This window comes from Thermobia domestica, chromosome 1 (assembly GCF_964235325.1).
Source record: "Thermobia domestica chromosome 1, izTheDome1.hap1.1, whole genome shotgun sequence".
Lineage (NCBI taxonomy): Eukaryota > Metazoa > Arthropoda > Insecta > Zygentoma > Lepismatidae > Thermobia > Thermobia domestica.
Genome location: NC_137454.1, coordinates 78,435,078 through 78,451,385, shown reverse-complemented (window position 1 = coordinate 78,451,385; position 16,308 = coordinate 78,435,078). Strand labels below are relative to the sequence as shown.

At 34.5% G+C, this 16,308-nt stretch overlaps 1 protein-coding gene across 1 annotated transcript in view; it reads left to right on the top strand.

Moving 5' to 3' along the window:
* Positions 1-16,308, top strand: part of LOC145686462 (uncharacterized) — a 91,385-nt gene that overhangs the window by 15,419 nt on the left and 59,658 nt on the right. The window contains exons 2-3 of the mRNA XM_081759792.1: positions 12,388-12,948; positions 15,265-15,666. Coding sequence (XP_081615918.1) covers positions 12,388-12,948; positions 15,265-15,666 — 963 coding nt within the window. The remainder of the gene's footprint in view (positions 1-12,387; positions 12,949-15,264; positions 15,667-16,308) is intronic.

Genomic DNA, 16,308 nt, shown 5'->3' with positions numbered 1-16,308 from the left:
ACACCAACTTAGACAGAAGGCAACTTACAGAAATTAATTGTACTTTGAACCAAAATCTAGTATGAAATGTAGTATACGCATTTCTGATCCTAATCAATTGTTAACTTCGTTTAATTTATATTGTTTTAAAGAATACGTAGTAAATATTATTTTTGCAACACAAAAACTAGCACTCTATGATTTAAATGTAATTTTAGTATGGAAATTACTTACAAAACGCCACAGCACATTCTTTATTCTTTTCTGCTTATGATGATATATTTAGATAAATCAGATAAAATTCAGTTAAAAGAAGTACTTGAAACATGCGTGCTGTCTCATCCTTCCGAGTAAGGAAACATTAAAAGCTACCTTAAGTTACGGATTTACCGACAGCTTCATGCACACTGTTAATGGGTGTTGAGCAGTAGTTGTAATGTTATTTATTTATTTTGTTCCTTTACTTCGCAATATGCATCCAATCGTCATTTGTTATAGATGTCCTGTAAGTTTCCCAGAAAGAAAAGGTTTCGAACACGTGAAGGAAACAAAAGGCATCCTCCATCTGGACTGGAATAGGAAATTTTTACAATGTACACTATGTTGCCATTTGTCACCGGACATCCATATCAATGAGTAATCAAATCTCTCATCACCATATCAGCATCTTATAGGGCCACCTTTTGCTGCAATGACGTCTACAACTCTTCGAGGAAGATTTTCCACCAATTTGTGATATGTGTTGACCGAAATTTTGGTCCATTTATCCTGCAAAACGGCAAACAGCTCATTAGCTCATACGACGGGTCGTATTGTGGGTTGTGACATGTGGCTTGTGGATTGCTGCTCGACCATGCAAACCAAATATGGAGATCGTTCGGCGGATTGATTGTACTCACTTGTAGCACTATTAGAAGCCGATCGAAACTTCTATGCCGGGATCTCTATGGACTCTTTCCGGTTTGATTTTACTACATGTTTCAAGCATCTACGGTCACGATCTGTTAATATTTTCGATTTAATGGGCTTGGGCCGGCATGTCATAACCCCCTCTCGCTTCCACTTCACGATAACATCGCTCACTGTCGATCAGGTATCTGAAATTTGTTGGAATATCATGGGTGGAATCCAAATTTGTGGGCTCCAATGATTATCCCTTTTTCTGCCTCAGAAAGTTTGCGTCGTCTGTCCATATTGTCTATTGTAGCTGATACGAGTGTATTCTCAACCAGCAACACCTTTTATAGGTTGCGTGACGTGTACAGAACATCCCAAGCATTTTTGAGCGGTGTCTGGTGACGAATAGCAACACACAGTAGTATAGGATGTGAATAGAAAAGACTTAGTGGCAGCTATTTGTGCATGTATTCATTTAAGGTAGACGAAATAAAAGCAATAAACAGTACTTTTACCTCCCGTATTTTTGGAGATACATGTATATATATATATATATATATATATATATATATATATATATATTTATTTCTTCCTTGGATTCATTGACCTTGCAAAACAACGACTATAAAAGATGATCTGGATAGATTTCTTAAAATTTAGATCACATATAGTGCCAAATAAGTACAGAGTAATAAGTAAAAATGGGAAAATATAAATTCACCAAAATTGAGGTTAAGATATGCACGTGGCCAATGTACCTAGGTATCTGATTTTACTGTAATTTATTTTTTATTTTATTATTTTTTTGAGTAATTCTTCGTTAGAACTTCATCATATAGCTGAGAATTGAGAACAGTGGAGAGGTTAGAAAACAAGCTGTAAGAAAGGTGCTTTGTTCTTCTATCAGGTTTGTGTAGTTGCATCAAATCTTCAGCAATACGAACACCAAAAAGACAGTATAGACCAATATATTTAAAATTCCTCAAGCTTTCATTCGTCTCAGTTTCGTGCAATACATGTTCGATAGATAAGTAATCTGAGTGCCAGTGTTAACGTGTTTGAGACTATTTGAATGAATATCTGAATCTGGTTATACAAGGGTCGCTTATTAATTAAGCTATTTAAATAGAAACTGATTATTTTCAGTTCAGTTTTACGCGACATCAACTTCACGTAATTCCCCTTCAACTTCATTTGGACCCTTCAACTTCAGTAATTGAATGTTTTGATCCCATAAATAGTCGATTTATTTGTCTCAAATCATTATCGGTAGAAATTCGCCGCCCACATGACAGTCTGGGCCAGTATAGGTGGGATAAGTATAATTTGGGAATACGAGATTTCCTTTCAACTACAAGTGCGTAGTTGCATCCAACAGAAGCTCGGATAGCAATTGTCCCACGACGATGAAGAGACCGGTATGAGTGCAATTCTTTCTTAAAGCGGCTTATATCTGCATCCGATACATTCTCTGGCTGCAGTTCTTCATTCAACACCAGCTCACGAATCGACGTTACGAAATCATCGACCGCTTTTGCCAGGTCCACCTCTGGTGATCTCCAATTTTTGCTGTCGCGGTAAGATACAACATGACTGACAATCCTAGTAGGAAGCTTGAATCGGATAACCTATCATTACGATCCCTTAAAGCTCAGGCGATTGAGTGGATCAATGATTACTTTCATTTGCAAGGCACACAAACGCATGTGTACAAGAGTTACAAATCAATTTTCTCAAATTTATATAGTACAACATCGTTTATCACTTTGATTGTTGGCTTTGGCTCATTACGGGCCATCTCGTGCTCATACAAAATTTTCATAAATTTGATCAATGTGAACTCGCTCATAACAATCTTTCCTAGTTCCCTCTTTTTGAGGGTCCTGCTGCTTGAATCGGTAGTCCAGTAAAGGAAAACTAACTTTTTATACTCGTTCTCCAGAACAGCTCTTCCTCTCGTTGGGAATGGAGTCCAGTCAGATCTGGATAAAGAAGCTTGTAGCGTTTGTGCAGCCTGGGAAGCTGAAATCATTTCCACATAGCGTCATCTCCGAAATCCATTTCATCATTACTGCCCTTCACATTCATCAATATATTCCATTGTTTTGACCTCTTCAACTACATCCATGTCCTCTGACAAGCAACATAATTTGATTGAACATTGTCATCTCCCTTCTGTTCGTTACAAATTCAGTTGAACCTTACTCGTTCACCAGAGTGAACGAACCACCACGATATTTCGACACATTTGTTTACTTGTAAACAATATGAAACAGATGAATGAGAAATATATATTCTATAAGACAATTATAGAAACAAGTGGTTCACAACAAACAAATACCCAGTTTTAACCTATCCTAACTTGACCTAATACAAAAACCCTATCATTCAAATAAGTGGACAAACTGATCAGTGTTTATCTGTCTAATAGATGGGTTATGAGTGAATCAGACCAAACCATAGACTGGCTTCCAAGCAGCAAGCCATGAACAGAGCCGTATTATTCTGCCACTTTGACAAACAAACATAAGAGACCACAAGAATACATGAGAGGCATGTCACAAGACGAAATAAAGGCTATTTCTTTTATGTCTTTCAATTTCTATTAGTATTGTGGGAATTAGGTTTAGTCATAAGCCGCCTTACGGATTGCTTCCGCGTCGGTACGTGTTGTAACTATGTTAGCAATAAGCTTCTTCGTACCTACAAACCACCTAATATGCATTTACGGACAGAAAACACACCCACTTTCGTCTGTCCACTCCTATTTCATGGGGAAAGTATACGTGGGAGCTGCCTATAAGCGAACAAATGAGAGAGAAAACAGGGATCATTTAACCCTAGAATACTACAGGTATTTTTTTTAAGGCTTATCACTAGACTTCGGATCGATATGCACTAAAAAACGGCAAAATATGCATGCAAATATGCACTAAAAATTGTAAATATGCACCAATCAAAACCTAAAGTTAAATTAGGATTTTATTATGTTTTTAAAAAAAAAAGTTGTATTACTTGAACTACATATACTTTGTGTATTACTATGATGCATTCATGCTATAATACACAGCTATGTAATTTTCAGTGTTTTCTGACGAAAAACCTGCATTTATCAGTCAAAACTTTACTGTACATGGAAAATGTTCCTTCTGTGTCACGGATCTTTTAAGGGACAGTATTTCAAAGAAGCGATGTTACTTGCCGACAAATCTGAAATTCGTGCGTCGTTGTTCCCAGGAACACTTTATTTACATTAGCCAAGGATTTTATGCCAGGTTTCTCGCGTCTATTGACTGTGCGTTTCGAAGAAATTATTGTCCGATTGATCTTGGTGGCGTCTGTTTCGTTATTGAATCAAACAGCTCAAATGTACTACAAAATCCTAATCATCGCTCTTCTAATCTCGTTATTATTTTTGAAGAACTGAACTGATTATTGATAAACACAAGGTCGTTTTTAATGTTTTCAGCTATATATATATATATATATATATATAAAGAATGCGCCAAGTATCTGTAAATAAAGAATAAATATACTCAGAGAAGTAAATAAACATTTCTGGCATAAGCATATAATAAAACCTGCCTAGCGCAATTGAACAGAACACACAAAAATTTCCGTTAAGGATTTTAAGTTAACCCAGATAGATCTATGCTAAAAAAAAAATAAATAATGTACAGTCCGCAGCAAAAAAACGTGCAACATGAGCATGTAAGTTTATTGTGAAACGACGAAGTCTTTTGCTCCAAAATAAGTGTGCAGGGGAGGACGCCGAGGTTTCTCCTGGCGTGATTCGTGCCACTTAGACGCTATGTTGATTCCTTGTTCTGTTAGGTGTAGTTTCACAATAAACTTACATACTCATGTTGCAGGTTTTTTTCTTTTTTTTTTTTTTTTTTTTTTTGCTGCGGACTGTATATATTTATAAATATCTATATCTATCCATCTATGTATCTATCTCTATCTATCTATCTATATATCTATATATATATATAATGGACATAGCCTAGTGAGGTAAAATAAAATGTACATAGGCCTACCGTATTCAATTACAGTATTTATTTATGCTACGAATTAATACACATAAAACTTACAGTAAACAAAAAAAAAAAAAAAAGCCTACATACGGTTTTAAAGGCCAAGACAAAAAGTAGATGCTATGCCAATTTCAGCGCTTCTCCCTCTACTTTTGAATCCCTTTTGATCTATTGTGTCTATTATGCTCGTTGTTCCATGTCTCTATACCAGCTAGAGAACGAGTTATTGGTATTTGGAAATAACTATGTAATTTGCACTTCGTTCAAAACTCTCACGGTATCTAGACCCTTACATGGAGATGGACTGAAGGTTAAATGTGTAAGGTAACAAGCAAACGAAGACCTTTACAGACAACATAGTTCATAAACTTAACTTCTCACAGAATGTCTAAAATTTTTCTAAACGCTGGATTCCGGAATTTGAAAATTTCCATTGAAAAGTATATTTTAACATTCGTTGTTCTCAAACAGGTTCTACCTAACCAAGAGAATTTAACACACTTTTTTACCTTTAAATTCATGGGGCCGTGAATTATTTCCGTTTAAAATAAATTTCCTTTAATAAGGAGCCTGTTGAATTTACTTTTTACTTTATTGAAAGCCTGTATTCAAAAACCTTTGTATTCTTGTTTAAAAGAAAGTATATCCACTTGAGATTACTTTTTGTATTCAATTATGTGTAAATCCTAGAATATTTTCTGCTAGTGTAACATTGCCCGTTTCAAATAGCAGTAATTTACAATGTATAATATTGCTACTTTAAATGGAATAAAGTGATTTGAGCGAGACATGGAGCATGAATGAGAAGAAGGTAAAGTTATCGAAAACATAACAGAAGACTTAATAAGAAAGTTATGTTTCGAGAGACTGAGATGCGTATCAAAGCAACACAAGTTTATATATATTTTTTAACTCCTTAAACGAAAACTCGGGAACTTATCTTCTTATCTTAGAAAGTAACTGCTGGGACAAGTTTTAGATGTTGTAAAGCAAAAATTTTAATTAATTGTAGAGCTCATTTTCAAAAGGGTTGTTTATTTCTTTCCGAAATACATTTTTCAATGGCTTCTTTTGGATGAACTCAGTCAATCAGTCGAGTATGAAAAAAAAAAAAAAAAAATCTGGGTTGTATCATAGTTGTATAAACTCCTTACCAGACTTGAAACTGATATGAAAATATAAGAAGGCCAAAAAATAGAGCGCTGCTGAAGTTCGAACTTTTGCTGTCGAACAAAGTATAAATATCCTCTTCTGAAAACAAAGTTACTTTGAAAATAATACTAGTTTAGTATACATTTTGCAATATATATATATATATATATATATATATATATATATATATATATATATATGAATTGTTAACCTCTCTCAACTTCAATCCATTGTTTCAGAAGATAATTTCTAGAGTTTTCGGGTCCATTTAGTTGTAGTGCTACATCTTTGTCCAATTTTAGTCCATTTTTGTCCACCCAAGAAAAAAAAATGTACCATTCAAATTTACAAAGGAAAAGGAGAGCCATTTCAAAATTTCGGCCACTTCGATCACCTGTAGTGCGACATCATCAAATTTGAATTTTAACTAGCTCAGAATGTTGTCCAATTTTTGTCCATTTTTGTCCACCCAAGAAAAAAATTGTACCATTCAAATAAACGAAGGTGGGCCATTTCAAAATTTCGACCACTTCGATCACATAGTGCGACATGTTCAAATTCGAATTTTAACTAGCTCAGAATTTTGTCCATTTTTGTCCTTCGACGAGAGAAATGTACCATTCAAATAAACGAGGGAGAACCATTTAAAATTTCGGCCACTTCTATCACCTGTAGTGAGACATCTTCAAATTCGAATTTTAACAAGCTTAAAATTTTGTTTAAATGTATGCATTTATGTACCGCAAACAAAACACCTTGTATCATTAAAATAAACGAGGGAGGGTCATTTCAAAAATTGGCCACTTCGATTGCCTGTAGTGCATCTTCAAATTCGAATTGTAATTAGCTGAGTTGTGTCCAATTTCCGTACATTTTTGTACCATTCAAATTAACAGAGGAGGGCCATTTCAAAATTTTGGCCACTTTGATCACCAGTAGTGTGACATCAGTAAATTCGAATTCTAACTAGCTTAAAATTTCCCCCACTTTTTGTAGACTTCTGTACCACCAAAATAGTTTAAATTCGAATTTGAAAATGTCTCACCACAGGTGATCCAAGTTGCAAAATTTTTAAATGATCGTCCTGGTTTATTTCAGATACACAATTTATTATTGGTGGAACAAAAATGTTCAAAACTTCGACACAATTCTGAGCTAATTAAAATTCGAATTTGACGATGTCACCCTACAGGTGATGAAAGTGGCCGAAATTTTAAATGGCTCTCCCTCGTTTATTTGAATGGTACAATTTTTTTCTTGGGTGGATAAAATGAACAAAATTCTGAGCTGGTTAAAATTTGAACTTGAAGATGTCACTACAGGTGTTCGGGTCTCCCTCTTTTATTTGAATGATACAAGTTCTTTTCTTGGGTGGCAAAAATTCTGAGCTAGTTAAAATTCAAATTTGAAGATGTTGCTCTAAAGGTGATTGAAATGGCCGAAATTTTGAAATGGCAATGCGTCGTTAATTTGAATGGTACAAAATTTGTTCTTGGGTGAACAAAAATTGGACAAAATTCTGAGCTAGTTAAAATTGAAACTTGAAGATGTCGCACTACAACTAAATGGACCCAGATTTTTCTTTTGGTATTATTATACCGCAACGGGATCACACAATTTCAAATCTTCACACGCAATAGTAGGAACTTTAACTTCCGAGATAGGTGACGTGGAAATTGTGTTGTAGATGACTTGACATCGTTCTTTATATCTTCTTCCAAACAGGAGACAGTCATGCATTATTGCCGGGAAGATCAATCACTCCCCCTTTTCTTATTATTCTTTCACATGACCTTGGAAGATATTCTAAACCGACAACAATGAACCATTTAAAGATCTTGAGTCTATGTATATTAGTAACTTCAAATTCGATTTATGAGGAAAGTTGTTGGACGTTAAAAATTATCATTTTGGTCGTTTCTTTAAATATGCATTTATATGCATTAACGACCTAAACATGCACCAACCTCCGAAATATGCAAAAATATGCACTATAAAACTCTGCTAATTTACCCCAAAACACCTGAAACGAATTTCTGTTTCAAGAGCATATCAATATCACATCAGGAAAAAAACATGCAAATATGCAAAAATCCGAAGTCTACTTATCACTACACGTACGTTGTATCAACTACCATACCCGCGAACCGTTGCAATTTATTCAGACAAGCTTACATTTTACTCTAACATGTTTATTCTTTAATGACGTAGCAAACAGAAAATAAGATTACATATAGTGGGAATTAGGTTTAGTCATAAGCCGCCTTACGGATTGCTTACGGATTGGATTCACTGTAGTTTACAAGAAATTGACAGCGGATAGTCGTGGTGCATGAATATTTACTGCTACTCTTTCTTTGGAACCGACACAAGTTGTTTTCGTCCAATTTATCTGGCAGTGTTTGAAGCCGTACCACAATATTCATCCGGTGACATCTTAAGGTTGGTGTAAACTGACAAGTTTTGCCGATAGATGTCACTACAGTCTTCGTATCTCATGTATTTTTTTACCTTTCACGAAAAAATTTACAATTTCTCTTACAAATTTCAACCTACAGACTTCAAATTTTTAGAGAAAAAACTTCATAGCCCATCAAAGATAACAATCCGTGCCAATTTTTTATTTAGAATTTTTTCATTGTTGAAACAGTTCCATTGTTAAAGATTTGGATATCCATTTCAACCATCAAATCATTTCAACAATGAAGAAAATTCGAAATAAAAAATCGATTGTTGCGCATGTCAGTAAGTTGGAAGAGTGGAAGTAGTAGTCGAAATGACGTAAGAGTAATGTTCTAGGGTTCAAACGGGAGTGAAAGAGAGATAAGAACTAACATTTATACATAAGGGAGTACCTTTTCAATTAAGTGAAGGAGAGAGAAGCGAAATGATATGGCTGAGAGCATGAGACAGGTTGTCAAAAAGATGATCAGAGAAGGAGAGGAGCGGATGTGCAGATCAACACATGCAGTGTCCAGGAGCGTCATTTCAGATTTTGCTTGGGGGGGGGCAAGACCCCTTGATATAAGTAAAATTCTGCATTTTTCTCTGATTTACTACTATTCTATTGATAAAATCTATATACATCTCAAACTCAGGGGGGGGGGCAAATGCCCCTCCCTGCCCCCCCTAAATGACGCCCCTGGCAGTGTCGTACGTGTATGGATTGTGCGTATCCTTTCCTTTCCTGCCCTAACCCTATGGGATCTGTTCCCTTTCCTTTTCTGCCTCTCTGACCTGTTTTCTGGTTACAGGTTTAGAGGCCTCCTGCTCCGCAACCCTTTGCTGTCTGCTACCAGGCAGTCTCTGCCTGTACTCCTTCCTGACCCCGTCTATATAAATGTATTCATAGTTCTCGGATTATTGGGAATGAACATTTACTTGTGAGAAGCCGAATTGAACACGTATAAGGGAAACTTTGATAAAGAATGGAATGTTGGTGATAACAACTTAATGAATAAAATACAATTAACTCATATATTAAATAAATTTTATTACTCACCTTTGTACCAAAATAAAAATGTAGTTTTATATTGGTTCACTCAGGAACCTTCTTTTAGTAGCACTGCTGTAAACTGCACTTTTTTCTTATATAATCATCTTCGATAAGGATATTCTGTACAATTTGAGTGGTAATATCATTTGTTGCTCCAGGTACTCAATCATTTAAAAAATTTGAAATTTCAAAATCTCAGTATGAGTGTTACGGTTTGTTTAGAAGATTCTTTTTTACATGATATATAAATGATGATTGTTTCTCTGTTACATACCCTAAGAACTTACAATTAGTAATGATACCGACAATACAATCTGTCTCTAAGGAAGCTAACCATTCTCTCTGTCTCACAACTCATTGAAGAAAGAAGAGCTGTATTCCTACCATCTCAATTGTATCAAAAATTTCTGCAATAAGGTTTACTTGGGTTAAGCTGGGGGGAAAAAGTCCACATATGCATTCACACTAAATGTGCGTTGTATAAAGCATGTCCAAATGAAACTTGTCCGCGCAACAATGCACACTGTACTGAGCTTTGGGGAAAAAGTGTGTGTTAGGCAATGAGGAAATAGTGTGTGTTGGGCAAATGACACAATAGTTAGTAATAAACGTGTATGCATACCAGACCATCTGTTAATTCATAGTTTTTGACTGTGGTGGCACGTAAACATGTGGCGGTGATTTCAAACCTGTCCCGCGTTGATCGACACGTTGTGACTCAATTGTTAGCAAACGGATGTCAGCCTAGTGAAATTCATAGGACAATGAGTGTCATTCATGGGGAGAAGTGTATATCGAAAACAACTGTAAAGAATTAGGCATGAATGTTCCAGGAAGGTCGGGAATATACGATAGACTCCACGTACCTGGCTAATTCTTTACAGTTGTTTTTGATGTCTACTTCTCCTCATAAATTACACTCATTGTTCTGTGAATTTCACCGGACTAACATCTCTGCTGACAACAATCAAATCACAGAGCGTTAATCAACGCGGGACGGGTTTCCAATCGCCGCCATACGTTTTCCCTGCCATCACAATCCAATACCACGCATTAATAGCTGGTGTGGAATACAGTCACTTCTATTACTAACTGTTGTGCCAATCGCCCAACACAACAGTTACACTTTCCTCGATACTCAGTAGAGTGAGTGCGCAGTGTCACCCTAGCAGGTTTCATTTAGACACGATTTGTACTTCTTAGGTTACACAAAGTATAACAACGATTTAAATATATTTGAGTTCTTTATTGTTATTATAAACTTTAGAAATAAAATACTTTAGGAGAAACAATACGTGGATAAATGGAGGTATCAATCGCCCTGGTATTATTCTGAATATGTTTGCAATACCGTAACTTGAATGAACTTTCACATTTTTGAATTATTCTAACACAATCTTTGTGTTCTTGAGGATTTTATTGAATCAAATACGAATAGTTTACCACTCCGAGTATTAATTCTTTTAATTGAGTTGAGTTGATTTTGAGTTTAAAGTCCCTTTCACAGCAAGGCTATATGAGACGTGAACCTACTGATTAATGTGGAATTCGAACCACATGAGCTCCTGCCGGGAATCGAACCCGTCTCCCACACCAAAGGCGCGTACGCTAACCGCTTAGCCACAAAGGAGCTCTAATTGAGTTAATTACGTGTAAAAAACTACGGCACATTCGTACAATTAATTCAGTCACACCTTCGTTCAGTGTACAAATAGTAACTAGGTATTAAAAAGAAAATTAAAGATCAGCTACTTCTAACATTCATCAAGTATGAATTTGCTTGTCTCCGCAGTTGACCTAACGAATAGCTTTGCCTTAGGTTCCCTGGTGTCTATTATTATCTGTCATCCAGTATTTCCTTCGATCAACTATGATAGCAAAGCGATACTGCGAATCAGATCTTATATTCACAAATAGTTGTGTGTACTATTTTCTTTCTCTGATAGGGATTCAGTTTATTACTCTACTAAACTTGCTCGAAACGTAGGTCTGTGCTGTCTATCAATGATCACCAAGTCATGAGTAGAGTTGAACAACAGAGCAAAGTTGCATTACCTTGAAATGTTTTGTACGCTTTTGATAAAACCACCATTTTTGATCTTTAAAATTAAAGCCAGAACAAAGCATTAGTGAGATATCCTTCTCTATAGTGGATGCCAGTAATAAACCAAAGTAAAATGTTTTGTTTTAATCCTCTATATAGAATTGTTTCTAAATTCAAGAAAGCAAAAGGTATTGTGCTTCTTATTGTTACCCCGAAACAATCAAAGTAGTAGTCTAATTTCAGTAAAATCTTCTTTGATGTCACGTTTTTCTTTTCACTTTTTTCCTTTTTGTTCAATTGCTTCTTATCAAGGACCTATCAGATTATTTCCGTAAATTATGGTGTCTTGGAGCAAATAGTTGACTTAGCATAATGGATACTAATTCAACATTCTTGCCATTCAGAAGACTTAACAATTGTGTAACTTGGTTCCTAGTTGTCCAATTTTATTCTAAACTTTGTAGGTATGTATAGACAACTTATATGCTTTTGCTAAGCTTAATCAATATACCAATAACTGATTTTTTTTTTAAATATGAGTACTACTTCCTCGTATTGAAACTAGGTTCATTTATATCACCGTAACAAATAAAATATACTTAGGTAAGTACCTAATTGAACACCTCTTATACTTCAAAGCCGAACACATTGCCCGACTGAATCTGAAACATACAAGGAAATATAGAAATATATGTGTACTTTTATGAGTTAAATGAGTAGAATTTTACATTGTTGTACATGTACATTATGTATATATACACATATATATTCTTTTCTTGTAGTTTCAGTTCAAATTCCATCGTCCGCAACACAGATCCCAGGCCAGGCTACTGGGATGGAGGACGTGCATATATGTGGGGCATGCAAGTTACAGTTCTCGGATATTGAATCCTTTTTAAATCACAAGCGAGGATCATGCCCTGGCCCCAAAGTAATCACAACATCCACTGCTGGCCTTGGTTCGTCCATTCCGTCGACAGGTCTAGTAACGTCTGGAGGAGTAACGATAAGTCAGCCATTTTATCTTGTCACAGAAAGACAGCAACAACAACAAGGATCACTGCAATCTATACAACAAGATGATCATGGAAACCAAAGTTCACAGATTCTTCGCTCACGTCTTCTCGGAGTAAACCAACATCAACAGGAGAATATGTCTCCTCAAGTACTTGTAACAACACAGCAGCATCAGACTCAATCTTTTGTTGCTGCAGGTCAAAACCAATCGATAATGCATAGACGAGAGTTTGAGAATGACGAAGAAGATGTTGCTACGTTACTGGCGAATCAGTTAGCCAGTAATGCAGTTACATCTGTCAGTAACCAAACTATTTCGAGAAATGGTAAGTACATACCCATTTATATAGATTTATTACTTCATAAAATATCGTTTTTAGAAGGTCTGTATTGCATAGAGTATTAGCCTATAGTATTTTGATACATAAAAGTACGTATTTTGTAGTAATAACTTAAAGAGCATCATACACTTACGAGATGTGGCCCCGGTTGTTGGTATTGGTTGCTTACTTTTGTTTGTGTCACGTATATTCCATATATGCATACGTATGTACGGTAATATATATGTACAGGATATATATTTAGTATTTAATTTATGTGGTCTGGGATTCCTATTTTGAATTAAAAGTTTTTACAAGTGAGTAACCGCTAGTCCTCTTCGAAAAATTTCATATTTGAATCCACAGGAAAGACGGATATCCCATTCATGTTTTCGATAAGTGATTGAGCGAGGATAAGATGTTCCTACAAAGACGAGGATATAAACTAAAACAAAGTAAATGTGCCAAAATTTTATAGCGCAAATGATAATTTTACTTTCCTTTATTTTATTTATTTATTCATCTGTTTAAAAAAGATTTGAAGTAAAATATGGCTATTGAAATTAAGTAAAGGTATTTATCATACTTTTTTATATTTTTGTAGTGACTCTTTTATTGGAAATAGTAAAAGAAGCATCCACTAGAATCAAGAAACTACCGTCACTAGAATAAATTCCGTACTTCTGAGTTTTGAAAGCGTTTAAAAATTAATAGTTTTCATGGTATTAAAGAAATATAAATTTTACACAAATTTACTATCAATACTAAAATGAAAGTAATACAGAAGTTTTATATTTAATCAGAAAACCAATCTCCAATTAAATTTCAAATTGAGTGAGTTGTACAAGAATTGGATCATAGTTTTGAATTTATTCGAAGAAACCAGAACCTAGCAAAACAAATCGTGGTACAAAATGAATAGGATTAGTAATATGGACGCGGCTTTTAAGTGGGAATATATAAATATAAATATAAATATATATATATATATATATATATATATATATATATATATATATATATATATATATATATATATATATATATATATATATATATATATATATATATATATCAACAACTAACCTAATAGTGTTCCGTTTTATGTATTTTTAGCTGACATTTCCAGTACTCTTCTTCTGGATTAAAACGATATTCTAGTCTTCACATATTTGTGTTGTAAAAAATATATACATAAACTCATGTATTATAATAGTTAGTGCACTAACTCTAAATTCTACCATATTCTATATTATTTTAGCATCTAATCCTGTAATCTTCTGTGTTGCGTATGCCTTCCAACATTGTACAAACACGGATTTAAACCTACATAGTGTTGGAAGATATATGCAAAGGGAGATTATAAATCTAAATACTAACATATATATATATATATATATATATATATATATATATATATATATATATATATATATATACAGAGAGAGAGAGAGAGAGAGAGAATAGGTGGAATTTAGCGTTAGTACGCTATCTATAATAATATACAAATAGTTTTTATGTATATTGTTTTTATGTATTTTTATGTATATTATACCACTGTTTCTCACAACATAAATATGTGAAGACCAGCATAGATGGTAGTCTTAAGCGTTAACCTCTAAGAAGAGTACCCGCAGGAAGTATTGGGAATATTGACTAAAAATACATAAAAAGGAACATTATTTAGGATAGTTGTTGTTATATTATTATAATGTGTTCCATACGCTTAATAGCCAGTTACATTACATTCTATTAAAAGAAAAAAGTAGGAGAGTAAAGTTTTCAACTTTAACCCTCTTTTACGACTTAAACTAATTAGCTTTAATTTTATTTTATTTTTTATTACTGTACGTTGAAATGTTTGTAGTATTGGGGTAACGTGAATGCTGAAATCTAAACTGTTTCGTTATACCCTTCCCCCCCCCCAAAAAAAAAATAGTTGCTGGACTGTTGATGAAGTCAACTTCTGCTTTCTTCTTGCCAGGAATATAGTCTTACACATTGAGTCATTGGTTAGATTTTATACATTGAATCGTTGGTTAGATTTCTGTCCACCAGCAATACTTCAGAGGACACTTATAATAATTGAAAAGTGCTCGTTTGAACTGAACTCTTAATTAGTCAAGGTTCTGAAACTGATTGACATTTTCCAGCAACCACTAGACATAATTTATCTCCAGTTCAGCAGTTGGATTTATTTTGCAGTTTTAAGCTTATTCTATATTTTAAGTATACGAGTAATGAATAAAAAGAATAACATAATTCAGCTTCAGCTGTTTAAAAATAACTTCTGTACGCTCTTCTCATATACTTTTATTTCAGATCATGCTGTATCTGGACCTTTAATAAGTGTGGTAAATTTAGGAAGTGATATTCCAGTATCCGAAGCGGATGGAACATTAGAACTCGGAACTAATATGGGGGGAGGAAGTTTAATAAATCCTTCCCAACATTCAATTCTTGGACTATCTGATAACAGAGAAGAGGGAACTGGTGCTAGTGAAGGTGATGGTGGGGGATCAAATAAGTGGCGGAAGAACAAAATAAGACAGTATATTCGTGTAACGAATAACGTGGAAACCTGTAATCCACCTGCTGAAGAATCGAAGGTAGACATTGAGAAATTGTCAAGACCAAGGAAGAAACATGACTGCACGTTTCCTGGTTGCACATTTACTACTTTGTACGCGAAGGATCTTGTTAGACACACGAGGAGACATACAGGTAAAGTGTTCCTATTTTGTAAAGCTTCTGTTATTGCTTGTAACGGTATAGTTATCTTAGAAAGATGAAATATTTTCAACACGTTACTTTCCTTCAATACGTTATCTTATGTTCTCCACTCCATTTGATTCTCTTTTAAAAATCAGTGAAAGTGAGTCACTAAAAGCGCTGTTGCCAGACATTAACCATTAACCATTAAACCATTAAATATTAACCATTAACATTAACCATTTTATAACCGAGAACAGATCATATCTGACCAAAGCATCACTTGTATATTAGCAGTAACGTGTGTTATAGTTTCGGTAGTTAGTATAGTTTCGAATTTACAACAACCGAGTATTTTCGGTAGCACTGCTTAATGTGGTTGATGTGAGAGGTGGTGGTGAAGATGTTGTTTCCTATAGGTTTAGGAATAATATTCCTATAGTTTATTTTGTAAACTCTCTTGTAAGACTTAACACTGCTAGAATAAAATAAAATGGAAGTTGTTGCGCATTTCAGCCCAGAAAATATGCGAGCTTTAAATTCAACAGAAACAAATGACAATCGAGGTAGGCCTATTAAAGAAAGTGATAAATGTGAGTGTACTTCATCTGAAATTTTGAGTATATTGTATGAAGAGTTGTGTGCCTTAAAAAG